Raw genomic sequence first — 26,640 nt, 5'->3', positions numbered from 1 at the left:
AAATGTTGACATGAAAATTATAAAAACCTTCAAAAGCATCAAACGGTCTCACAGTGTAGCTTATAGTATATGAGGTTCACTTTGCCTGAGGAAGTTTAAACCTTAGTTAATAACAATTGCTAAATTTAATAAATTTGATTCAGATCATTTTGTATACATCAAACTAGGACCACAGGACCAAAGCAAAGTATACATAATGCCTTGGACACATGTACCATTGCCGCTGACAAACGTTCACATCTACTTTGATAAATATACACATATGTACATAATAACCTAGACAATTGTTCACGTTTGTTGGTGGCATGCTGCATGTCTGATTGCGGTCCCAATCCAAAATTCCTTATTTTTCATGTTGTGTTCCAAAATTCTCCGTCCACCAATCTGGTTGACCGCCTTATTGCAGGACCTACGTATTATATTTATTCATAATTTTTTCTCGTCTTGAACACGCATGATGCTTTTTGCCACTGGACGAAACGCAAACAACAATCACATGATATATATTCTACGAGGACTGCTGTTCACCAACATGCATGCCATTAGCATTATCTCTTCATCTTTTTAAAAAGCTTTGGATTTTCAAATATTTTGGCATCAAGCATCACTGCAGAAACATTTATTATCGAAATGCGCATCTGGTGCAGAAAAATTGGCACCGTTAATGGTATTATTGTATGTCTAAGATAGAAAAACTTTTAAAAAAATATTTTTATCACTGATGACGTTGATAATTTGAAGCTATATTTCCAAAAGTTCAATATCGTAGATTACAGTAGCGTTTTTGTGTACGGTCATCCTAATTTTCTGTCCTGTATTGTAATGTTGATTAAAAAATTTTAATATCCTAGTAATGCATTTTATTTAGCAATCTACCAATTCTTACTCTTATGTACATATAAGATAAATGCCATTATCATTTACTGTTTTTCGTTATCTGTTTGGTTTTCCTCTGACTTCTTATTTATATTAATATTTTGTTTGAAATTTCATTATTTACATGATTTACTAGAATCTCGGGTTTCTCATTTGTATTTATTTTAATTTGCGATTAGCTTAAGAATTGTGTATTTGTGATATTCCAGATGAATTCTTTGACTGTAGTGACCTTCCGCATGGAAGCGCAAGTGGAATTTATACGATGTATCATAAAGATGGACCTTTTGATGTCTACTGCGATATGATGATAGATGGGAAATGGATGGTATTTTACAATTGACAATTTTAGCTAGAGTATTGTATGTATTGTAAGCCATAGGAAAGCACTTGCTAATAAATTAAAAGGTTTCTTTTTAAACAACAGCAACAATTAAGTTAATATGAAAGTTTTATAACAGACCAAAACTGCATTTTTGGTAGAGAACGACTTTCGATTTTGATCGGAATAGGATAGTAATCAAAATGCACTTTTCACGTATTTTGTTGATTGTTGGCGTTTGATTTTGTCAGTTTTTAAAGACTTCCCCTTTTGAAGCCACCTTGGATTTCGGTATTTTTGTTTTATTGTTTTGACTGCAGGGACTCAAAGTTAAGCAAATACTTCCGGACAAACAAAGCGCAAAGTCAAAATTTTAGAAGAAATACAAAACATTTAGGTCATGTTTTTGTGTAAAGTAGTTTTGCACTAATCAAGTTTCTGCACTGATCACTAGTAAGTGTGTAAGATAAAATGAGTCAGAGCGATTGCATCGTTCTGAATTCGCTGAACTTTATTAGTCATTCATTAGGCATAGGGATTATTGAGTGAACTAGCACGTTCAAAATTCGGCTGAGCGTGTCCGTCTTGTACAAAGTATGGTTCTGATTCATATCCTATTAACATGTTTGCGTCTCGAATATGAATTTACTCTCAATTAAAAGTGTTTATGGTGATCATTAAAAACCAAATCAAATAAAAATCGCAACATTAATATTTATGGTATGAATAAAATATATAAATGATATTGAATATGCGTCCATTAGTTACGGAATCAAAGAAAAACAATAATAAAAAAACGGCAAAATAAGCCTTTAACCATAGACATGTATATGCACAATATGTAAAGTTCTTAATCGTAACGAGTTTATGCATGTACCAGTTATGCATACATTTAACAGAAACAGTATAAGATAGAGAAAAGGAAATCATTGAACCAATGCATACATATATACTACACGAAGTCCTGTATGCACTCTTTTTACATTTGTTATCAATCTATTAAGTATTATCGACACTTTATATTTCATTCAGTGATTGTTGATCGCTAGTTATTTAACTTCTGAGTTTGTTGCCGAAATGTACAGGATGGTGACATTGATAAACAATAAACACAGAACCGTGGAACACGGGAAAAGTACGTGAATGGTTAGAGCGATGTTTAATTTTTTTTTTAATATTTTCCACGCGTTCTCTTTTTTATTCTTAACTTTTCCATAACAGTTGTTTTATGATTTGGTCTATTTGATCTGTTTTTTTAAGAATCAATTATTACTACTTACCTTCCATCATCAAGGTTTTTCCTCGCAATTGGGCTGGTTATTTTTTTTTGGCTCTTTGGTCGGGTTGTTGTCGTTTTGACAAATTCCCCGTTTCCATTCTCAATTTTACAAGTAAATAAAACATGTTCAACTTTTTTAATATGAAGTATCATATTACTTTAACATAATATCAAGGTCTCAATTAATATTTGATTTAGTTAGAATAATACAATTTATGCTAATGGGAATAAACGCTAGGTTTCTTCTTAGAAAAAATCCATTCAAATAAAATGATTAATGAAAAATGTTAACAGTGAATGACAGAAGATTGTAGGATTTCTTGCTTTTTACCAAATTGTGTAGATACTAATCATTAAACATGAATGGATAGAGACTACAGCAATCGATGAAAATAGATTGTAGGGACACTACAAAATTTTTGTTTCTACATTATTAGGTTATACAAAGAAGGTTAGATGGAACAACAGATTTCTACAGAAATTGGAAAGACTATAAACAAGGTTTTGGAAATGTCAACTGTGAATACTGGTTAGGTTGGGATTTTTTTTAATTTACATGTTTTTCTTTTTCTAACGAATGCGTTACATATACGCATACGTTGTCTGATGTTGAACATATGATATGGCATAACAACTACTATCATATTGTATTTATTAAAGGGTCAGCAGATACAAAGGGGACAAAAACAAATTTAGTCCAAAAAATTGACACTGTTTAGTTGCTTACATCTACGTCATTTGATATCTGATGGACAATAGTCTAAATGGCAGAGGCTCATATATTTTTTTTTACTGCTAAGATTACACAGAAAAACGATCAAAATAATACCAGCCTCCCAAAGTAAAAACTTGGCAAAACGAACCCACTAAAACGCGGAAGTGATATCATGCTCCCATATCGAGACCCCTAGTGTTGCTGTTGCTTGTAAACCTTTGGTGATAAATTGAGGAAATTAGAACGTGATTGTTACGACAAGTTAAACATATCCACGAATTTAGGCACCAGTTGTTTACCATTTTTTTTAGTCTCATAAATTGATTAAAAAGACAAATCAAGCTATCACACATAAACCGAGGGAATCGCATGATCTTCAAAATGAGCAAAACATGGTGCGTCGTCAGGGTAAGCGTCTCCTGCTATGCATGCATTATGACACATTTATTCCATTACGATCATCCAAATTATGACAAACGTCAAGATAATTCAGAGACGATTCTCCTTCGATGGGATGCCATTCAAACTTCAATTATGAACCCTTTGTTTAAGAGCTTCATTGTAAGCAGGAACTCTCAATTTAAAATCATGATAGGAAAGACAAGTTCTTGAATATCTAAATCAACTAAATGATATGTACTCCAAATACAGACATTACCAGAATGTTGCAGCATACAAATTGAAGATTCACAATTTCGAAGCTTAAATCATCTCTTTTTTTGTGAAGTTTTGTTATCAACCGACTATGATTTCGATTTTCATTTGAATACCAATATATGAAGCAGTCTTTGTTGAAATTATTCAGCCTTCAATCCAAGACCGATCGAATACATGTGTTGAACATGGTCACCAATCTTTGATTTATTTAGTCGGATCATATCATTAACGAAGACAAAAATAAAAAGGAAAAGTAATGCTAAATACTTTTATTCCAACGGAGAACCTCCTGTTTGTATATTGTCTCATATGAATAAATGAATCAGTCGACAAAAAAGGTCCAAAACTGGTTCCCATAGCAATACCGACTGTCTTTTGAAAAAATATTATATTTAGGAAAAACTTCTGAAAATTATTATAAGTATATACTTATGTTAGCATAATTGTAAAATCAACATTGTAATAGAAAAGTTAAGCAAACGAAGAATTTGGACATGTAACTCATCCGATCAGCTTAAAAAAATAATATTTGCATTTCACATGTATGCTTGTGCATTTTAACACTAACCGGACAGCATTACAGGGTGCGATCCTTACACAAATCAGATTCAGCCGTGTTATGAGAAAAAAGACTGAAATCAACAGTTCATATTTTTTACAGTCACCATCACGAGTTGGCTAACCGAAACGACGTATGCAACCTTAAATCATTAGATACCAGAAGAGTCGTCTGAACTGAGATGAACCAGTAATGTTATATTTATAAATCAAAATTTTGACTGCGTGTATATTCGCATGGCTGGTGATGGACACATATCAGTAAACGCTTTTCGTTTTTGTTTAGTTTATGCGATTCCATCAGTTTTTATTTTTTTTACCTCGAATTTTATCTTCTAAATAGATTTACGAGATTTGAACATCGTTAAACTACTGTTGTCTAAATTAAACATCAAGGTTGTCTTTCGTTAATCATAAAACTCTTCTTGTAATTACAATATGCTGAACATACGACATCGTATTAACTATTAACGTTTTTGTATTAGATGTACGAAATTCACCTCCTAATTTGTGTGGGCTTCATGTTTTTTCATTTTTTTTATGGTCCGTGTAGTTGCTTATATTGTTGTTTGTCTGTACGTCGTTTTCTTTTAGCCATGGTGTTGTCAGTATTTCGTATACGTTCGACTTTTGAATGCCCCTCGGTATATTTTTCCCGATTCTTACCCCACATTACCTAATTAAAATAGCACATCAAAAAAGAGAGCAGACACACTTTCTCATTGATTTTGGTCTTCCATCTCGACATATACGTGGCTTAATAGTTGCATGAACATCGTATGGTTGTAACTGAGAAATTATGGTTGTAATTTGCTCTGTTCATAAATTATATGACTGTACTTACATACAGGTTCAACTGTTCCCCATTGTTGATTAACAAACGTCTCCAATGTGTATATGAGACGGTAATATTCCAACATTAACATTTCTTCTATTTGGTTGGTTCTTATTTTAAGGAATTATTCCTTAGCAAAGAAGTTTCAAAAGGATCTCATATAATGAGTGTGCGTGTTGCTTTATATGCCTTTGGATAAAAGACAAATTCTCGACATTTTTTTGCGAGAACATATACCATGTATAGAGGAACTTAAGGTACAACATAAGAAAGGAGATATAATTTTTTTCAGGTAATGATAATTTGCATAATATCCTGTCTACAAAAGACTACAAACTCAGAATTGACCTTCAGGATTGGAACAATGAGACAAGATACGCTGAGTATGACACATTCTTTATTGGAAATGAAACGACAAACTATGTACTCACTATTGGCAACTGTAGTGGAAATGTCGGTATGTGAAATTCATGTTAAGAAAAAGAAAGTTATTACTTTCTCCGAGAACATTTAATTTAGGTAAAACCTGTTTAGTATATTTCTATTCTTCATCACATTAAACAAAAAAGGAAATCATAGCACGCTTTCACTGATTTTTACAATATCGTTCATACGAATCATACTCTATATCAACAATTCATATCAATTCATCAGGCATGTCGTTTACCGTATGTGAACCTATTTGAATCACAGAGTTTAAAATGTTAGCATGGCAAGAAAGGCAAATGCTAAGGTCATAAATGTAAAGACTTTTTAAATCTGAGATTGAACTCTTGGTTAATAAGGGAGCTACCATTTGATTTTTAGGGGGGGGGGGGGGGGGGGGGGGGGGGGGGGGCTAGGATGAAATTTGAAAAAAATAGGCAGGACAGGAGTTTTGAGTAAAAAAAAAGGCAGGATGAGACACTTGCAAAAAAAAAAGTCAGGATGACAATTTAGGTAAAAAAAGTCAGGATAAACTTTAAAAAAATAAAGGCAGGACCGAATAGAGTGAAAAATTAAAAGGCAGGACAGAGATTACAACTAAAAAAAAATGCAGGACAAAATTTTTCATCCTAGCCCCCTTTTTATGGGGGGGCTAGGATGAAATTTGAAAAAAAATAGGCAGGACAGGAGTTTTGAGTAAAAAAAAAAAGGCAGGATGAGACACTTGCAAAAAAAAAAGTCAGGATGACAATTTAGGTAAAAAAAGTCAGGATAAACTTTAAAAAAATAAAGGCAGGACCGAATAGAGTGAAAAATTAAAAGGCAGGACAGAGATTACAACTAAAAAAAAATGCAGGACAAAAATTTCATCCTAGCCCCCCCCCCCCCCCCCCCCATAAAAATCATATGGTATCTCCCAAAGTACTGAGTGTAAATTCACATGGCAAAAGTGATGCAGGCATAGCAGGAGATGCCTGTCCTTTCGAAGCACTCGGCCTCGTACCTTTATGAGTTCATGCGATTCCCCAAATTACTGTTTTTTGAAAATCGGTCAACTTCTGTTCTTTAATATACTTTTTAAATGGTATTGGTTGATTCGGTTGGCATTTGGAATTTATATAGTATTCATATTTTTCTGTACATTTTTGTACTCTGAAAAATGGCGAATATTTTCCGACTCATTTGGCTCAGACAAAATAATATTTTAATCATTTACTAGTAGAAAAGTCATAATTGTTTTTATCGAACCATAAATCAACGTTAACTTCATAAGGTAAATGGATGATTGTTAAGAAATATTCCGGAAAACAAACAATGAAATGAACCTCCATGGAACAAGAAAATCCTCTACATGCTCTAGTTAGATTCATTTTGTTTGACATGCACTAATCATAGGAATACATTGTGAACTTGCAGATTCCTGTTTCATCAAATTCATAGTTTGTAAATGTATTCTTCAACATGAAATCGGTGTATTTCATTTCATTGTTAGATTGACATAAATTACTAACTGCAAAACATCAATAGAAATTTAACTCTTTTTTTTTGTACCAACAACGATTGATAATACAGCCGGGGAACATAATTGTTTTCTTTCTTTCTTATTGTTATCCTCGTTTACCTAACTGTTATTCACCGACCACCACCATGTACAAATTGTACCACAAGCTCATCAGTACAATTGTTGGCTTCGTGCTTTCACTTTGTCAAGTGACAATGTTATTTAATTCATTGCGCATAAAGATTTGCAGAAAATGTATGCATATGAATTTGGTGACGCACATAAATTAACGATATTTGTCTCTTCGTCCATTTTGTCGTATACAAACGTAGCGCATGTACACTTCCTTGCATCATTTGTTCTTAATAGTTAACAGTTCTGTGAGGAGGTTGAAGCTTTAGTTTTCGGACTAATATATTCCTATATTTTTTTTCAATTTGAATACATGTTTTTATCGAAATATGTGTTGTGTAGAAGTGTAACAGATCGTTATTTATCTTACGTTCCATAACTTATATCTCCATCCTCCATATTTCTAAGGCCTAAGTTGAGTGTGAAAGGTAACAAAACTTGGTTTGTCCCAGGGTTTCCCCTGGGTCCGTTTTCTTTTTGCCATCTCATTCGCCAAAGCAATATATGTTTCGCCACTTTTTTTTTCTCCAACTAACATAAACATATTTTTCTTTTACATTTTCCTTCATTCTAACAAAAAAAAATATTCAGTTTGCCCCATTGTTTTCTATGATAATTCTACAAATCTATTTTTAAATCTACATTGTAATAAATAAACACTAAACATTTACTTTTTAAAAGACACTGTAAATTTTCATTATAGATCATGAAATAATCATGTTTGACTTCTGGGAACAGGAGAGTCATCTGCAATAAGTTTATCGGATATATACTTCCCGTCTAGTTGAATGATAAATAGATATAAAAAGATGTGGTATGAGTGCCAATGAGACAACTCTCCATCCAAGTCACAATTTGTAAAAGTAAACCATTATAGGTCAAAGTACGGCCTTAAACACGGAGCCTTGGCTTACACGTGCACTCAACAGCAAGCTATAAAGGGCCCCGCAATTGACTAGTGTAAAACCATTTAAACAGAAAAACCAACGGTCTAATCTATATACAAAACAAGAAACGAGAAACACTTATGAACCAAATCAACAAACGACAAACACTGAACATCAGGTAACGTTCGAGATTTTTCTTACTTTTTCTTTTCCGGTCCATCGCAAAAAGAAAATGTTGAGACGCAAAACTATGCCTCAAACACGTGCGTCACTAAAACGATTGTAAAGTGCCCACTTCAAATTAATTTTAAAGTCGGAGATTTTTCTTTCTTTTGAACATTTTATTTCCGGACCATCGTTAAAAGAAAAGAGGAGACGTGATTGATTGAAACGGGATCCTGATCTATGCTTCAAACATATATATGCGTGGCAAAGTTGTAAATAAATCCTTTAGATTTCATGTGACACCATTTAACCACATCATTTCATTAAACAATACAATCAACAACTTTATTGATTAGTCCTTTTTTTGCCTTAACCTATAAAATGCAATCAGCTGATTATTGATTTTCTGTCAAAATCGTAACGAGTGCAAGGTGAATTCCCAGTGTTGTCTGATCAAGTAAAGTCAGAGAAACCCGAAAAAATTGAAAAAAGATGGATGAAATCGAACCTTATATTTCTTTCGCCAATAATGAACTTTAATCGCTCCAATTTATATGTTCGCAAAAAACCCTGGTTTGTCCACACATTTCTGTATCGGTATCTGTACTACTAAATAATAAATTCAAATTAATTTCAGGAGACAGCATATTATCCCCTACTCGAGAAGAGTGCAACTTAAATGGAATGGCTTTCTCTACTTGGGACAATGACAACGATAATGAACTAGATAATTGCGCTTTAGACTCAGAACACGCTGGTTGGTGGTTCAATGGTTGCACAGAAACAAATCTTAACGGCATTTACTACAATGGTGGCGTGGTTAACAGAGATGGAATGTATTGGAAAGCGTGGTACAGTTCTGATTATTCACTTAAAACAGTTACTATGAAAATCAGACCAAAACTTTAAAAACGTATAGAGATTGATTAATGACAACAAGACACATATATACTGAATCGATCTTTTCAATTAGGGAATAGTTGTTTTACTGATTATTATTTTTTTTTTGCATTTGAATATGTCTTAACATTTGCCAATCTCCCTTATCTTAATACATTTCTATTAGGGAAATTCAATTGTTGAGGAGCATTTAATTTACACTTATTTCTAGTCGAATATTCAAATTACTTGTATACAATAAATCGTCCTTCGTTGAATGTATTTTTTGCAAATGATTAAATAATATGACCATTCATATAACCATGACTTATTATTCTTCAACTACTCTTTGTGAACACACACAATAACACTAGGAACTACATAATTGTATAATTTGTATGAATATGAATACTGAAAAATGTCTGAAATTTGTATAAGAGTTGGTTTTATTCTAATCAGGGTATACATATCACGTTATCTGTACAGTATCACAACATTGACTAATGAGTATAAATGTGCGCGACTGAGATGTATACATAGCAGGAGGCTTTCCTTTTCGGTATACTCGGTGCCGTTCCTTTTGAAGTTTTTGCAATTACAATGTACCTCAACTTTAAGTTTTAACTTTCACTGTTTTTCTTAATCGTTTCATGAGAGTTCATACCGGGAAAAATACCGTTGCCTGAATTCAATACTAATAATTAGAAAAGTTATTTAATTTGTATGACAACAATTTACTCTTGTTTTCGAATCCTGGTATTGAATTTCGTTTTTTACTGATTTGTTTGTATGCATTTAAATTTCAACGTCATGCATTTATATATGGAATATATTTTCCCTTCATTATGTATAACTAATAAATACAACAAATATCAAAAATTATGAAATAACAGTATTTTTCTGCTTCCACAGCTAGTGAAATCGTTAATTCTTATTTGATACTGTCATGACAATAAACAAAATTGAATAAACTAGAAATGCAACTTTACTCGTTTGACAACCATTCAGATAAAAATAAGGCAAATATTATCGTATGCAATGAATTCCAAAATAAAAGGTTTTTGGAGACTATATCGGTAATGAAATATCGAAGAAAATGTAAACAACACGTTATAAAATTGATGCGTCCGAAGCGCTTTTCTGGAATTACCTTTATCAGGAACGCTCAAAGCCAAATATTTGAAAGTTCAGGATGTATAAGTACCGAAAACGTTGCAGAGCTATCAACCAACAAGGACCTAAAAAATAGTCAAATCCATCTAAAGCCAACTTTGTCTGAGGGAGTAAAAGTTTCAGTATAATTTCAAAATATATAAATGGAAAATAAGACTTCAGGGAGGTAATAAGTTCTTTTCAATAGAAAAAGTTAAAAGGAAATTTACAACCAAATGAAGGTCTTTCTACATCAATTTTCTAAATTATTGAAGCTACTTCCGGTTTATTCAAAGTCACTATTAGCGTCCAATGATGGGTATCTGCATACTGTTTAAAAATACATATGTTTTCTATATACTTTTGTCTAAAATAAGGAAGATAATTTTCTACTTCCGGTTTAGATATGTCACTTCCGGTCTTATATGATAGCTTTATTCACACAGATTCCACAAATGAAGGATTTTTATTTATTTTTGCCTGAAAAAAGGAGATAATGTGCAACTACCGGTTTAGAAAATGTCACTTCCGGTTGCATGTGTATACACTGATTTAAAAAATATATGGTTTCTATATACTTTTGCCTATCAGATCATCAGCTTCTTCCTTATTGAAGGTCACATCCGGTCTCAAATGATAGGCTTATATATGCTTATTTAAAATGTATATGGTTTCTATGTACTTTTTCATAAAAAAAGTACAAAAATGGTTACTTCTGGTTTAATCAATGTCACTTCTGGTTGAATTATTTCTAGGTCATATGTCACCCAACATTTTGCAAAAGACCCTATGGTTTTATAATGAACCAAGTTTAGTTAATAATTAATTAACCTTATAATAAATCATTTCAGGGGCAATAACTCCTATAAAATATCATAGGATTGTTTCACATGTAGAGCAGGATCTGCTTACCCTTCCGGAGCACCTGCGATATGAGTAATTCAAAACCCTATACAGACCTCATTTACAACTGACCAATGAATGTTCTGTACAAAAAATTCTTGTTAGAAATATTTGATGTTTTTAATCTGTAAGTAATCATGAAATAGATTCGTAAAGACCAGACCAAATGAAAGCAGTAAGTAAACTCTTCCAACAATTAGTTATTTTTACAGTTTGTTTCACAACTTCTAATCGAACGGAACCTAGATGCATAAAGTCCTTCACAATACTCAGGTAAACGTTCATTGTGGTTTTGATTCTGTAATTTTCGTACACTACGTTGCATGCAAATGCAAAATAATTAGTGTTGTCTGTTCAGTCCAGTTAATAAATAAATCTTGTTTTTTTTTTTAATAAAAAACTATGCTTGTAAACTTCAATCAATAAAATCGTATTAAATAGGCTAAATGTGACATCTTTAGCATCAAGTTATGTAGGTTTGAGTGGCTCGATCAAAACGTGTATAGATGAGATATTTTCGCAAGATTGATCATCATTCTTAAATTGAAATACAAAGTATTATATAACAACAAACAGTTTTATTTTAAGTCGTCCGTCATTTCCTTTTTACGTCTAAATGAAGCATAAAATTGAGAATGGAAATGGGAAATATGTCAAAGAGACAACAACCCGACCATAGAGCACACAACAGCCGAAGGTCACCAATGGGTCTTCAATGCAGCGAGAAAATCCCGCACCCGGAGGTGGAACACCTTGAAAAACTGTTTACCTTTCTTAGTTTTATTATCGCCTGACATAATCATATATTATTAATCGTAATAAAACAGTAGATAAGAAGCAAAGTTAAGAAATATTTTTAAAAAAAATGCAAGTGTTCAGTGTAGTAAATAGCAAGAAATTACCAAAAACAAAAAAAACATAAAAAAATTTGCACTATTATTGAGTGATTTAATGTTACATTATAGCATTTAACAATCTTGTCTTCGTGTACTAGGTACATGGAATATTTATGAAGTTGATTGATGGTTGTTTGCTTTACGTCCAGTGGCAAATATTTCATGCATGTTCATGAACGAGAACACATAAAATTTAAATACAATAGGTAGGTCTTGCAATAGGATGTCGACAGTGAGGTTGAACGTGAAACTTGGAATACCACTGGAAAATGAGGGTATACTGAATAAGAACAGAAATTTTGCCTTGCAACAGCTGGCCGCATTCGGACCCCTCAAATAATTGGTGCAAGAGTTTTTAATTTTCTGAGAGCGTTGATCCATGAAATCAACTCTGAAGTCGGCCATCGATATTTACGTGTAGTTTCCAATATAATCTAACGCATCTAATTTAGGTTAGATACTTCGAGCTCGCTTAATTAAGTAACTGTGAGAATACGGTGAAGCTGTATTGTTTATTGTACTTGGGATTTTGGTATGACATTCTTTACTACCGCTCTCCTGATTGGTCTCGTGGGAGTGTGTTCGACTCGAGAACGGATTGTCATTGGATCGAATCCCGACCAGGTCAAACAAAGACTTTAGAATTGGTGTTTGCTGTTTCAACGCTAAACACGCGGCATTTAAGAGTAAAAGCACAGACTGGTCGGCTCGGAGTTAGAAATGTGAACTGTTAGCTTGTGAACTACACGTTACAAATCCGGCTCAGCTTGTCGGTCTTGTACAAAGCAGGGTTAATATTTATATTATATTAACATGTTTTCGTCCGGAATATGCATTTAATTTCTCGCTGGACGTCATCCATATCATCATTTATTTTACCGTTACTATACCATGTATACAGTGAAGTGCTTTTCTTCTAATGGTTTATATTACTGCTTTAATTTCTACCGATCGAAATTAAAAAAAGGGCAGTTGATATTTTTCAACCAAACACTTGTGTCTGTTGGGATATCTTTGACTGTAAATAATATTAAATCAAATATGCCTGTAGGGATATATTTGACGGACGATATTATTAAATAAACTCCGTATTTTTTAGTCAAGGGGCGGTTTTGAGCTTTTTATTCTGTAAAGACATCTTTCTATTACAAAAGACTGTATGTTGACTCTTAATGTTTTGATTTGTCTGTCGTTGGGTTCCTGTCGCATTTATGTATACCTTTATCTCCTTTTATTCAAAACCAAATGATTGAGTTGGGTATAGAAATATTGATATATTTAGACTTCTCCCGCCCGACAGTATACCCTTGTTAAAGGGGTGCGTCCGTTTGGCTGTCCGGATGATAGATACGCAGCTTCGTCCGGTCTGGAAATAGAAATATCGTATATCCAATGCCTGGTGTAGTAAGAGTTTCACGCTATCTATATGTCAAAGAATCATTCGAATAACTCTGTAAGGGGGAAATACGATCTACGCACAAGTTAAATGATTGAAATCTCTAAACAACAACAAAGGTCAACTGAATCTTCAAATAAGTCGCCTTGATTTTAACACTTTTTTTGCGCCTTTTGCAAGGACAATTGTAGATGAAAAAAAAACTTTAAATAACAAAATCAATAAGTAAGACAACATCTAAAGACTAAATTAAGCGGCCAAGATAAGTTGAATCCTTATATAAATTGTTGACAACATTTTTTTTATCCTTTTTTGCTTTTATAACAACTATACCAGATATAAAAAAAAAACTTGACACGGCAAATTTTGTCACCTAGACGTGACTGCCGTCATTGTACGCTTCAATATGCGAGTTATTGCCACTCAATGAATATTTTTATCTTTGCTACTCCCCTCCTCCTAGTTTGGCTGAACATGATACATTGTAACCCCTGATGTGGACTACGTTATTCAATGTTAAAAAATTAAATGCAATGAGAAAAATGAGAAAAGAAATGCTACAATTTACGCTTAAAAAATTAAATAAAGATAAAAATCAAATATATAAGAATTGGAAAATTGTTTGAGACAATTATCAATTGAAGAATAATGATTATACATCACTAAATGAAGCTGATTATTTATTTGCCCAATTAATGTCCAGTGGCAAATATGTCATCAATATTCACGGCGAGATGCAAAGTGGATCGTCCTGCAGCAAATGATAACAATTTATAGTGACACTTTAATAAGATAGAGCGTTGGCTAGAGGTAAAACGTATACCATACTATACAAAATTGAAACATGATCAAAATCGCAAGTTAAGCTATTAGCACCCGCCTTTTTTCACCACGGTAAACGAATGCCATATACAAAACGACATGAATTTACAATCAATGATGGCCACTATAAGTTAATACTCATTCTCTGTAACCACTTAAACTTTTTCGGCACACATAGTCACCGATCTTTCTGAAAATTGGCTGATATGTAGATCCTATTAGCCTAGTCAGAAAAATAATGCCAACCGATATATATATTGGTTGGTTACCATGGTAACAGCGGAGAAAGTTGGGATTTTTGAGAAAAATACTATATTTGGTGTAGTGTTGTGAAATTATGCGGCTACATCTATTAAAAAGAAACACAAAAGCAATTAATTTCAGTCTTGTTTTTATCAAAAATCAAAAAAAGTTATGGGGAATCTACCTAGAAACATGTGAAATTAATTTCTAAAAAATGATCATTGTGCAATATTCCTAACAATACGAATTATCTCCCTTTGGTGGGTTAAACTAATGACTGGACCAAAACGAAAATGCTAATAACTTTTTTATTTCTCAAAGGATTTATGTCAAATTTGAATTGTTATAAATTTAGACCATTTAATACATTGATATAAGAGAAAATATTTAAAACTTTTTTAATCGTCATAAAACGTGACCTGACCAACGCTGACAATGACAGGACCAAATGAAAATGCTAATAACTTTTTTTATTTCTTAACGGATTTGTTTTAAATTTAAAATATAATAAAACTTGATCATTTAATATATAAATATATATAAAAGATAGAAAAAAATATTTAAAACTTCCGAAAAATTCGGAAAACGTGACCTTTCTAACGTTGACAATGACTTGACCAACAACAGCAATGACCTAACCGATGAAAATTTCTGTGTTATTTTATATTATTAAAAAAAAAAACAGGAAAAATATATGTTTTTGGGTAAAAAACTTGACCTGACCAACGTTGACTGTGTCCTGATCGTTGTACTACCTTATACTTATTTATATCTTATAGGATTTGCTTAACATTTATAAAAAAACAACATTAAGATTGAATGGTAAAGTCTTTATCAAATAATTAAAAAAAAATGGGAAAAACAGTTTAGGGTACTATGACGAGCACCGAATTCGGTTTAAACTTTTTATGGTATTGAGTAGTATATTGTATTTAACTGTGTTGTAAATTATGTTGTATATTACCGGTTATAATTTGACACCTTTGATCACAAATATAAAGTAACACACAAAAGGTGTGAAGTATAGGCCATAAATACATGTAAGTTGATTAATCCAATATAGTTTGTTTTTTAATACTAAAAGTTTCATAACAGTAAATAATTATTTCCACGTACTACTTAAGGCATGCCCGAGCCTTGTGCAGGGCATCTTGGTAGTTTTAAATATTTTCATAAAAAAACAAATAAACATTTCGCGGACTACTTGAGGTATGCCCGAGCCCCTGCATGCACGATATCTTGGTAGTTTAAAATATTTTCATAAAATATAAGTAAACATATACGCGGACTTAACTTGAAGTATGCCAGAGCCTTGTCTTAGTTTTAAATGTTCCGGAAAATCAATACATTTATCGTTTGCTAATATACTTGAAAAGCATTTTATATTTTCTTATTTGATAAGATTAATGGTTCAATCTAAATGTTTCTATGAATTTCATGCAAAGCCTATTACATATAAATAGGTATAAAGTCATTTTTCCTGGTCATGATAACGGGCAGAATGTAGGACAGAAAGTCACAGACAAAAAGTCACATGTATAATCTGTTATAAACATTGAGTCCTGTTTCAAAGTAAAATCTAAATTTTGTTAAAAGAAAGACAATATACTTATTTTGAGAAACATCTTTCTGTAATGGGCTTTCAGTGAAAATAAAATTATATATACATGTAATATAATTCTTTTAAAGTTACCCTGTGTAAAGTTATCATATTGTCAATATTTTTTAATTTGCTACTAAAAATCAAGGACGTATATTATACGTCCTTGTAAAAATCCATAAAGATAATTGTTATTTTCTCAAATTTCAATAATCCAATGCCCATTACTAATGTTAAGATAGTGCTACCATAGGCGGATCCAGGGGCCCTTTGTGATAAGTATTTATATCTGTGCCTCACACAAACAATTTTAAGCTTGGCCATTCTTCATGTTCGTTAACTGTCAATTTTCTGACTGTATCTTCTTAATATTATGTATAATGAATAATAGTTGATGGACTGACTGTAAAAACCATCATTCTTTGATACTGCATTAAATTGAAATCTTACAGAAGAGAGTTTTTGTATGAGAGATTTATTCTATTTTAAAGTGGTTTCCAAGTTTATGAATATAGTATGTTGTTTCTATGGCAACACTATTACTAATAATGCCTGGAATATTATTAATATTTCTCAAATACAAGAAAACCTGCATAATGTAAGCAAAATTGTATACATTCATTGCTATATGTATCGAAGTTCATTAAAACGAATTTGTAAAAATTAGCACTTGTCAGTATTTTTGCAAATGGACTGCTTGTTTCCATGGCAACACATTCAATGACAAATATTGCACAATTGAATATATATGTTTTAAATGATTTTATTTATTTTTTCTAGATTGGGTAATTTTTTTTCTTGTATATTTTTCATGATCATGAAAACAGACTGAAATTTAATCATAATCAGCACTTTTATCCAGATTAGAGAAATTGTGTTTGTTTCCTTCAAGTGGTAACACCATTATCGATATACTTTACTAGCAAAATAATTTATGTATACACATGTGTGTATACAGTGAAACTCAATAATTGTTTTAGTATTCCTACTTTTGTGCACATTTAAGAAACTAACTGAAATTTTTTCAAAATTGTTTTAAACTTGTGTATCATCATGAAATTGTTTTCATAGCAACACAGTTAAAACTATAATACCGTTTTATATGAATATGTTTAAAATTTTGATGACTACAATAATTTCTACATATAGTATATTTATTTATTTTTTTCTGACTGCAGAATAAGGTTTTAAAACATTTTTTTTCAAAAATTTTCAAACATTTTTTTTCAGTAAAAATGAAAACTAAGCATTTTGTATCCATGGTAACAAAATAATGAGACATACTTCTCCATTACTTTTTCGCATTATTGTTAAGATAAGAATATGGTTTTTATGAATTCATGGTTGGTGTCCGCAAAAAATTATGGTGAGCATTCAAAAATGACCTCAAAAGGGTATTTTTTACCTAATGCAAACCACATAAAAATGGGTGTATATGTGATTATGATTGAAAATGAATATGAAAATATCAGTTATTAAATTACATTTATAAAATGCATATATTTAATAAAATCATAAAGATTTATTCTTTTTCTTAATTATTTTTTATGAAAAATTATGTTGAAAATAGCCTTTTTCAGCTTAAAATCATAGATATCCAGAAGAGGTAAAACTGGTCATCGGTTGCTATGGCAACCGATATGCTTAGTAACCAAATTTTTTTAAATTTGTTTGTTTCATCAAGACTAGTAAGTGTGTGAAGTTTGAAGAAAATCCATGACCATGCGTGCCACACTCCCTATGTAAGAGTTTAAATAGTTACAGAGAACCAGTATTAATGAGATATGAACTTATTTTGTAAATCAATTCATATTGCAGCCAACATTTCCCGGTTTCGGACAGGTTTGTATTTCCACTCAAATATCGTCTGATTATTCTCTGAAATTGTCAATTAAAGGATTTCGCTGGCTGTTTTTCACGATCCTATTTTGGACCCCCTGATTCTAAAAGAGGGCGTGTCTTATTAGTCATGCCCGATTAACATTTAGTAAATTGAACCTCAACTTAAAGACCTACACCGGGTTAATAAGTTCGAGGTACAATAAGTAAACAAAAGAGATCCTTTATGAAATGCGATCGTCCCAGGTATCTTAGGTAATTATTTTACGTTGAATAACAATGAAAAATGCACGAACAGGTTTGTAAGTATTTTAACGTCATGGACAGTCAAAGAAGTCATGTCTTTTTTTACTGTCCATGACGTTAAAATACTAAATCCCTGGGATGTGTTTTAGTTGATTTTAGTCTCTGATGCATGATTTTTTTTATTATTAATTGTTTTTAGCTTTCAGTAACTGCGAGTACTCTCAAATCGTACTGTCGTGTTAATTTGACCTGTTGATTCTATTTGTAATGTTTTTTTTGTTATTTAATGTTTACTTATTTAGTGTTATATCTCGTTTCTCAATTTTTAATATATCCCAGCTTTGATAAGTGTTTGGTATGACTATAAATGTTCACTTCTGTTCTCGTGCTATGAATAACAAAATTATTTATTTTGTAAAAAAATATTTCCGTTCTCCATTATGAATACCTTACAACAAAATTATTTTGATTTACCTGTGTACATAATTCTATTTGGCGGCATTTTGTTCAAGGTTATGGTTGTCTTTCTGAAATTGTCTAACATCTCACCCCTTATTTTATTGATTTTGTATTTACATTGTGTCATAGATCAAATTTATTCGTTCAGTGTATATTCACTTGTTTGTGTTAGTATGTCTTTTGATTGAGTTAAGCCATTTCAATTGATATTTTATAGTGTGTCTTTCTATGTTGTGATGTTACACTATTATTTCAGGTAAGGGTGAAGGTTGGTATACCTAATAAAACGTTTAAACCCGCTGCATTTGTTTTGCACCTGTCCTAAGTCAGGAACCTGATGTTCAGTGGTTGTCGTTTGTTGATGTGGTTCATAAGTGTTTCTCGTTTCTCGTTTTTTTATATAGATTAGACCGTTGGTTATCCCGTTTGAATGGTTTTACACTAGTCATTTTTGGAGCCCTTTATAGCTTACTGTTCGGTGTGAGCCAAGGCTCCGTGTTGAAGGTCGTACTTTGACCTATAATGGTTTACTTTTACAAATTGTGACTTGGATGGAGAGTTGTTTCATTGGCACTCATACCACATCTTCTTATATCTATGACTTGTGCAATGCCAAAACAAAAGTATCGACAGGCAGTAGGATAGTTAGGAGTTAACCTTTTAATAAATATGTATAATGTTATATATATAGATAGAGTAATCTCTACATGTATATAAAAAATGAACGTGGATGTGTATTTATACATCCCAAAAAATCGTTTGAAAAGAATACAAATTTAGTTATGTTTTAATTTGCTGGTGACAAAATCGGTATTTGTGCCAATGTAAACTATATTCAAAGATCTAATTACAACATAGGTAAGATAACCTTTACTAATAAGTTTGTTTAAAGGTTCGATGAATTTACACGGATCACATAGTGATTTCCGCGCTTTTAGTACAATATTACAGTAAAAATTTAGGATGTGAAAGGCTTACTTTACTGGGGAAGTTGAAACTTTAATTTTTTTTTTATCAATTTCTACATTCATTAACGGATAATAAACAAAAGTTTTATTATTAATCATGTCAACTGAGCTTATGATACCCTCGGAGACAGATAGTCCACTAGCAACTATATCGACCCAGTGCTGTCAAAGCTACAACATCACTTTATAAATTTCATGCGTCCGAAATTAACAATTATACGACCTTTCACATTGTAAAATGTATATCTTTTATGGCGAATTTGTTTGTTTGTTTTCGACGTTTGAGTTCGAGTATCCATATGTTATCTTTTGGCCCTCTTCGATCTTTCATGATTTGAAATAAAGAACGAACCACAATCACATAAACTATACTTTTTTAATACAACGTGCTTTTATGACAGGAAAATGATTGTTTGTCACTTCTTTGCAAAAAGAATATGTTCTGGTTCTTTATTTTTTTCTTGGTCACCAACTTTTCTCGTGTATAGCAGTTTACAATGATTTACTAAAAATCTTTGACCATGTCAATTTTTAAGATAACATGTAATCTGTAATATATATAATCCTTAATATGCATTACATTATGCCAATATCGGATTTAGATCATCCCGAAACGTCAAAATTCCAATAAAGGGTGTTTTTAAGTCATTTAGTAATATGGTAGCATGCAAAAATTTGTACATTTATGCTTGAACACACAACTTTATGTAAACAATCTTTTTCTTTTCTTTTTTTTACGGAGCTATCTACATGTACTGATCGCGTACCTGAACTGAGAGAAGATACATATGTTAAATGTTGCCAGCTTAAGGTCGATAAAAATTAGGATAAATATTTAATTGAAGGGACAAAATGGCTTAAAAAGGAGATGTTGCTGCCGAAAAATATCCCGCATTTAAATCAAACGAAAACAAAAGTGTAGAGGAAACATCAGAAGAAACCCAAGCAGATAGATTATTACACCATGAACTTCATAGTGTATCGCATATATATTTTTCAAGTCATTTTCATTCTTATTTTCAGGTTAAGGGTATTAAAGGAGTAATACGCAAAAAAATGGAAATTTGATGTTTTGTTCTTTACGAATAAATAATCACATATTCATAAATATTTAAGTTTATTCTCCTTGCAAAGATATCAAGACCATTTTTTTGAAATTAGCTATCAGTTCTCGACATGTCGCCATCTTGACAGCATCCTAGGTGTAAAAAGTAACGTGATATCTATAAACCACAATTTCCAAAGTACCAAACAATCAGGGATTACCGTTGACGTCTTTTCAGTGTCAGAATGGCTTGTCAAGCGTACGGTTGTTCTGTCCGACAAGGTAATGACAAAAGTCTAGATAGTTTTCCAGATCCTACAAAAATGACAGAAATGTATCAGACATGGTTGTGCAACCTTAAGCTAACAGCAAACAATTTCACATATAGCAAGCACAAGTTGGTTGTGAAGACCCTTTTGGGAAATCTTGTTTCGAAGGAAATTTGATGGTATTGTACTTTTTTATTAACTACATAAACTATCAGTTCTGCTAACTATTAATTTCAAATCCTAATAAAATAAGACCTGGTTGATTAAAAGAATTATAAATAGTATTAAGAAGAAAATTGTCAATTATAAGAATTTTAGCAAATTTAGTATTCTGGTAACAATCGACGATTTACGAAGTATTCATTAGACAAAGTATGTCTCTTTGATATAAAGTGCATTGGTAAAAAAAAAAAAAAAATAGTTCCTTATTCAATCACGATTATATTTAAGTTAATAAATTTATATGATGAATACCCTGATTTTTTTTAATTATGATATCTACCAGCTTTTTTGTTTATACTTTATACGGAGCAATGTTAGAAAGAGGTTTATCTGGGGCATAATATATTGATGAATGCTAGTCGTTTCGTAACCTGGTCGATTCGTACATGGTCGATTCGTATCTAGGTCGATTCGTAATTGAGACGTTTCGTACCTGGTGTAATTATAAATGGTTATAAAGTGTGTCTCTATTAGTTTTGTCTTAATTAAACAGCAACGGTTGGTCTACATTAAGGCAGTTTGAGAAATTCCAATCAATATGTGATTACATATGCACTAGAGACTAAACTGGTCTGACTATATTTTTGGTGTATATGTAAAGATCCGTCATTCCGTGTAATATGAAAATAAGGAGATGTGGTATGAGTGTCAATGAGACAACTATCCACCAAAGTAATGCACATCGATCCGATATGTATTAAAATGTCAGGGGACCCCTTTCAGTTACATGTGTTACGTAAAAACCGTGATTGATGACACATTTAATTTCAGTTTCAGTGTTCGCAACGAACCTATATTGTAATGTTTTACTGATATAAGCCAAGGAAACATATCCGTTGTGTAGAATAGACATTCATTTCAACACCAGTAATAGAAAAAATTAGTGAAATGGTGGCTAAACATCAGCTTTTAAAACTTCCATTCGATGTTTTGAAACAAAAGCCCTGTTTTTGCATTTCTGATCTCTTGTCGTGGGGGCCCTTATAAACTATGTGAAACTGTTAAGTGGACTAGCACATATGTTTCAATGTCATCTATAGACGTCACACAGTATATAGGTTAGGCAAAACAATCTCTTTATATTGTCAATGCAAGATGGTATCAATTCTAAAATGTTAAAGGACGGAGACGGTGAAATAGTACGTACATAAGAGAAAAATAAAAAGAAAGGAAAGGCGCCTTTATTTATAGTCCTATTGGATCTTCTAGCTGGAATTTCCTCACGTTAGGTTGAAAACGACTTCAGTTCGATCGATTTGATTTGGTTTCTTTGCTTTATTTCAAATGCAATGGAAGAACACCACTGCTGGGTTATATGAACAATTAACAAATTGTCAAATAAATCTAATAAATTTTGTCAAAAATTGCCTGATAATCTCAATATCAAATATAAAACAATACAAGCACTTAGACAATCACGGGACACCTTAATATATTTCTTAGATACAAATAATTATGCTAGTTTGACAAAGTTTTTGATGTTGAAAACAACTTTAACCTTAGACTAAATGTGAATGTTAACTGTAAAAAAAACTAAGTTCATTTATCCGTAAAACACGGAAAATGAAAATAAATATTTTCAAGATTTTGCTCTGTCTTTGGGTCATAAACAAGCTTTTGTCCAATTTTCATAAAATTCCATGAAGGTTTGACAAAGTAATTGATGACTGAAAAACTTAAACCACAGACTTAATCTAAATGTTAACTGTAAAACATACGAAGTCCATGATTTCTCATGTTTATATGAAGTAAAATACGGAACAATGGTAATATTTTCTAATATATATTTCTTTCCTGAATATTGACGACGACGCCGACGACGGAATATAGGATCGCTATGTCGCGCTATCGCAAAATAATTTTCGCACGCTCGGCAAAAATAAGATGTGGTAGAAGCGCCAATGAGACAACTCTCCACCAGAGACCCAATGCAAGACATAGAACGTTTCTACAGTTATCATAAAAACAAGAACGCATTGAATAATTGTAAATCAGTTTAAAGAGGAAGACTAATTTTGTCAATGTTCCCGCGAATTTATTTCAAACCAGGGACATTTTAAAGGATTCTCGATCTTTTAACTAAATTCCTAAATAATTATGTTCTCTGAGGTTATAACAACATAATGGGTCAATTGTAAACAGATCACAAGAGTATAAATACCTAAAGAGCCTGCAGATAGTCCAGACCGTAAAAATTGTGAAAGCTAAATAGCTCAAAAGATTACCACTTTTCAAAATTTAAAAGTATAGATCATGCACCATTGTAGCTGATATAAAGATAGCTCAAAATGGCGATTTTTGCTATTTTTTCCTTTTTAGTATCTACATGTATTCCTAAAATGTAAAAGAAGGTCATCGTTAACCAAACCAAAATGAATTATGTTTGAAGTAAAGCGTACACTAATTCATTTTTGTTATCGAAGTCCTTCGATGCAAAATTTTACAAAAACGCTGAATATTATTTTAAGGTTATTTAAGAATTGAATTTATTGGGGTTTAAAAGCGTTGACCGAAGTACATTTTGTATGAAGCGCGGAAGCGCTTCATTCTAAAAATATGCGCACGGTCAACGCTTTTACAACCCTATAAAATTACTAAAAGAAGTATTCAATACTTATAAATACATTTTTTCCTAGGATCATGAAAACACGATTTCTATCAATTTTTTCTTTTCTTTTACCTGAGCACTTTATTCTTGAAGATGGTGTCATCACGAATGTTACATTTCATTTTGAAATGAAGGTTAATTTCAGAATGACGCGAGATTGCTGTTAGCCAATCAAAATTATAAACGTATTATAATGAAACATATATGTAATGTTATTAAGGAAATTTATGTGTAACTTGTTAAAAAAAACTTTAATTATATGATATTATAGACTCTTTGTTATTACATTTTAAGTAGAAAAAAGATATGAAAAACAATTTTTGGACCTTGTGATTGAAACAAGTACTGGAGAAATTGGCTCTACCCCCTACTAGCAACTTTATATTCAAATGACTTCACTACTTCACCAAAATTTACGACAAAAACGACGATTTTTCTTTTCCTATTGTTCATTTTCCTTTTTGAATGGTAATCTTCCTTTGGCACCATCTTACATCTCATATATTACAACTCGTTTGTACTGCCTGTGTCTGTAGTGATGTTTTGGAGTTCATTTTTTGTACATAAATTAGGCCGTTAGTTTTCTCGTTTGAATTGTTTTACATTGTCATTTCGGGGCTTTTAATAGTTGCTCATTGTTGAAGGCCGTACGGTGACCTATATTTGTTAATTTCTGTGTCATTTGGTCTCTTAATTGTGGATAGTTGTCTCAATGGCAATCATACCACATCTTCTTTTTTATAAGTAATCTATATATTTAGATACGATCCGTGTAAATTTATCTATCCTTTAAATAAACTTATTCTTAAAGGTTACCAATTCAACACTGTAATTAAGTCATTGAATATTGTTTATATTTGTATGAATATTGATTTTGTTATCAGTAAATTAAAACTAATATTATTGTTATAAACATATTATACATATGCACATTTACGGTTCTACAATATGTCGATACCTGTATTTGGCATTGCACAATGTCATGTTTGTTTTCTGACTATTAATGACGTCTTTACACTAAATCTATTGGAGGTTGGATGTTTACTGATTGATACTTTAGTCTCACATACATGCTTTTATTGAAAATTATTTTGAACTAGGTGTCAGTAACTGCGAGTACTCTCAGATCTGTACTTTTTTGTTGTAGGGATGTATAAATACCCTGCTACATCCAGTCTGTGTGTGTGTTTTTTTTTTTTTTTTTTGTTAATTAGTTCTTCTGCTTTGTATCGATCTGATGCGTGAAGCCCATTTCAACTGATTGCCATAATTTGTTTATATATTGTACTGTTTCACCACTGTCCCAGATTAGGGGAGGGTTGGGCGCACGCCAAATTTTGTATGTGCCTGTCCCAAGTCTGGAGCCTGTATTTCAGTGGTTGTCGTTTGTTTCTGTATATCATATTTGTATTTCGGTCATTGTTTTTTACATAAACAGGCTACAGGCTGTTAGTTTTCCCGTTTGAATTGTTTAACATTAAACATTTGTCATTTCGGGGCCTTTTATACCTGACTGTGCGGTATGGGATTTTGCTAACTGTGTTAAAGGCCATACGGTGACCTATAGTTGTTAATTTCTATGTCATTGGTGGAGAGTTTTCTCATTGGCACTTATACCACATCTTCTTATTTTTTTATATCAACACCAACATATGCCTCTTGATATTTTTTTATTTTATTTTAGGGGAATATGAAAAACTGGGATATGATATATTACGTCATCTTCAATTCAATTTCCAGACCAATTTCAGATTTTTACCCTATGTGTGAAATAAGTCCAGGGAAAATTGACCTTTCCTCTTTTAAAGACCCCTCCCCCAATACAAAAGGATAAAATGATACATACACGTGTACTTCAAGCGCCTGTACTGTTGGCTGTTTCTGTGGTTGACCTAACATGCCAAAAATAAAGTTACGATGCTTTAAGCCGGGTTCATACATTCACGATTTTTACTGCCGTCCTTGATAGGACCATTCCCGATTAAAATTTGTCAAAAGTCGGATCAAAAATCTGTGAATCGTGGATGGAAATTCAAACTTTAATTAAAGTTTGTAAAAACATTTATTGAATCACGACAACAATCAGATATTGTTCAGGAAGCGTCCAAATTCAGCCGTTTCCAACCAAATTTCTCCCGATTATCCCATTATCAATTCGATTCTAATCCGATTTGTATCTTTCGCATGGTACAAAACGACAGAATCTGTCCCGACAGCGTCCCGATTCTACCGAATGTGATCCGACAGAGATCAGACAGTGAACCGACGCTGACGGAAGATATCCGTTAGAAAAATGTCGCCATATTCGGGATAATCAGTTACTGTCGGAACGCAATCCTATCACAGTATGCTGTACCGCATTGCACACGGCTTTGTCTGGACTCAGTTGTATTGTGATCTGTAATAGTCTGCACTCTGAAGTGGGTATCATTGCCGAATTTCGTATTAAGAAAGGGACTATTCCTGAACGGTTTCGGCAAAGACGGTTCCCATTCGGCAAGATCTGGTTGCAATTTGGACTCAATCGGCAAAAAAACAGCATTAACAAGTTTATCCAGTTCATGCATGTTCCAGAGGACAACGTCCAGAAAACACAGAACATTGTTACGATGTTAATCCGATACATCAGAATCTGTCACGACATAGTCACGATTGTAATCCTGCTAGACAAAATCGGCTGAGTGAACACCGCATTACTGCTTAAAAAATGGTCCAGCATGCAAGTTCACGATATTATATC

At 32.2% G+C, this 26,640-nt stretch overlaps 1 protein-coding gene across 1 annotated transcript; it reads left to right on the top strand.

The window, feature by feature from the left end:
- Positions 1–1,141: 1,141 nt before the first annotated feature.
- LOC127702046 (fibrinogen-like protein 1) lies at positions 1,142–9,491 on the top strand. The gene is made up of 4 exons (XM_052206047.1): positions 1,142–1,204; positions 2,915–3,011; positions 5,535–5,699; positions 8,991–9,491. Exons 1-4 carry the CDS (start codon positions 1,142–1,144, stop codon positions 9,260–9,262), a joined length of 597 nt encoding a protein of 198 aa, XP_052062007.1. The 3' UTR covers positions 9,263–9,491.
- Positions 9,492–26,640: the final 17,149 nt, after the last annotated feature.

The sequence above is a fragment of the Mytilus californianus genome, unplaced genomic scaffold (genome assembly GCF_021869535.1).
Source record: "Mytilus californianus isolate M0D057914Y unplaced genomic scaffold, xbMytCali1.0.p SCAF_5, whole genome shotgun sequence".
NCBI classification, from domain to species: domain Eukaryota; kingdom Metazoa; phylum Mollusca; class Bivalvia; order Mytilida; family Mytilidae; genus Mytilus; species Mytilus californianus.
This window is presented reverse-complemented; position numbering and strand designations above follow the sequence as displayed.

Coding starts and splice junctions, on each gene's coding strand:
- LOC127702046 (XM_052206047.1), top strand. CDS start 1,142: ATGTATCATAAAGATGGACCTTTTGATGTCTACTGCGATATGATGATA. Junction 3,012..5,534: donor CAACTGTGAATACTGGTTAG/GTTGGGATTTTT, acceptor AATTTTTTTCAG/GTAATGATAATTTGCATAAT. Junction 5,700..8,990: donor CAACTGTAGTGGAAATGTCG/GTATGTGAAATT, acceptor AATTAATTTCAG/GAGACAGCATATTATCCCCT.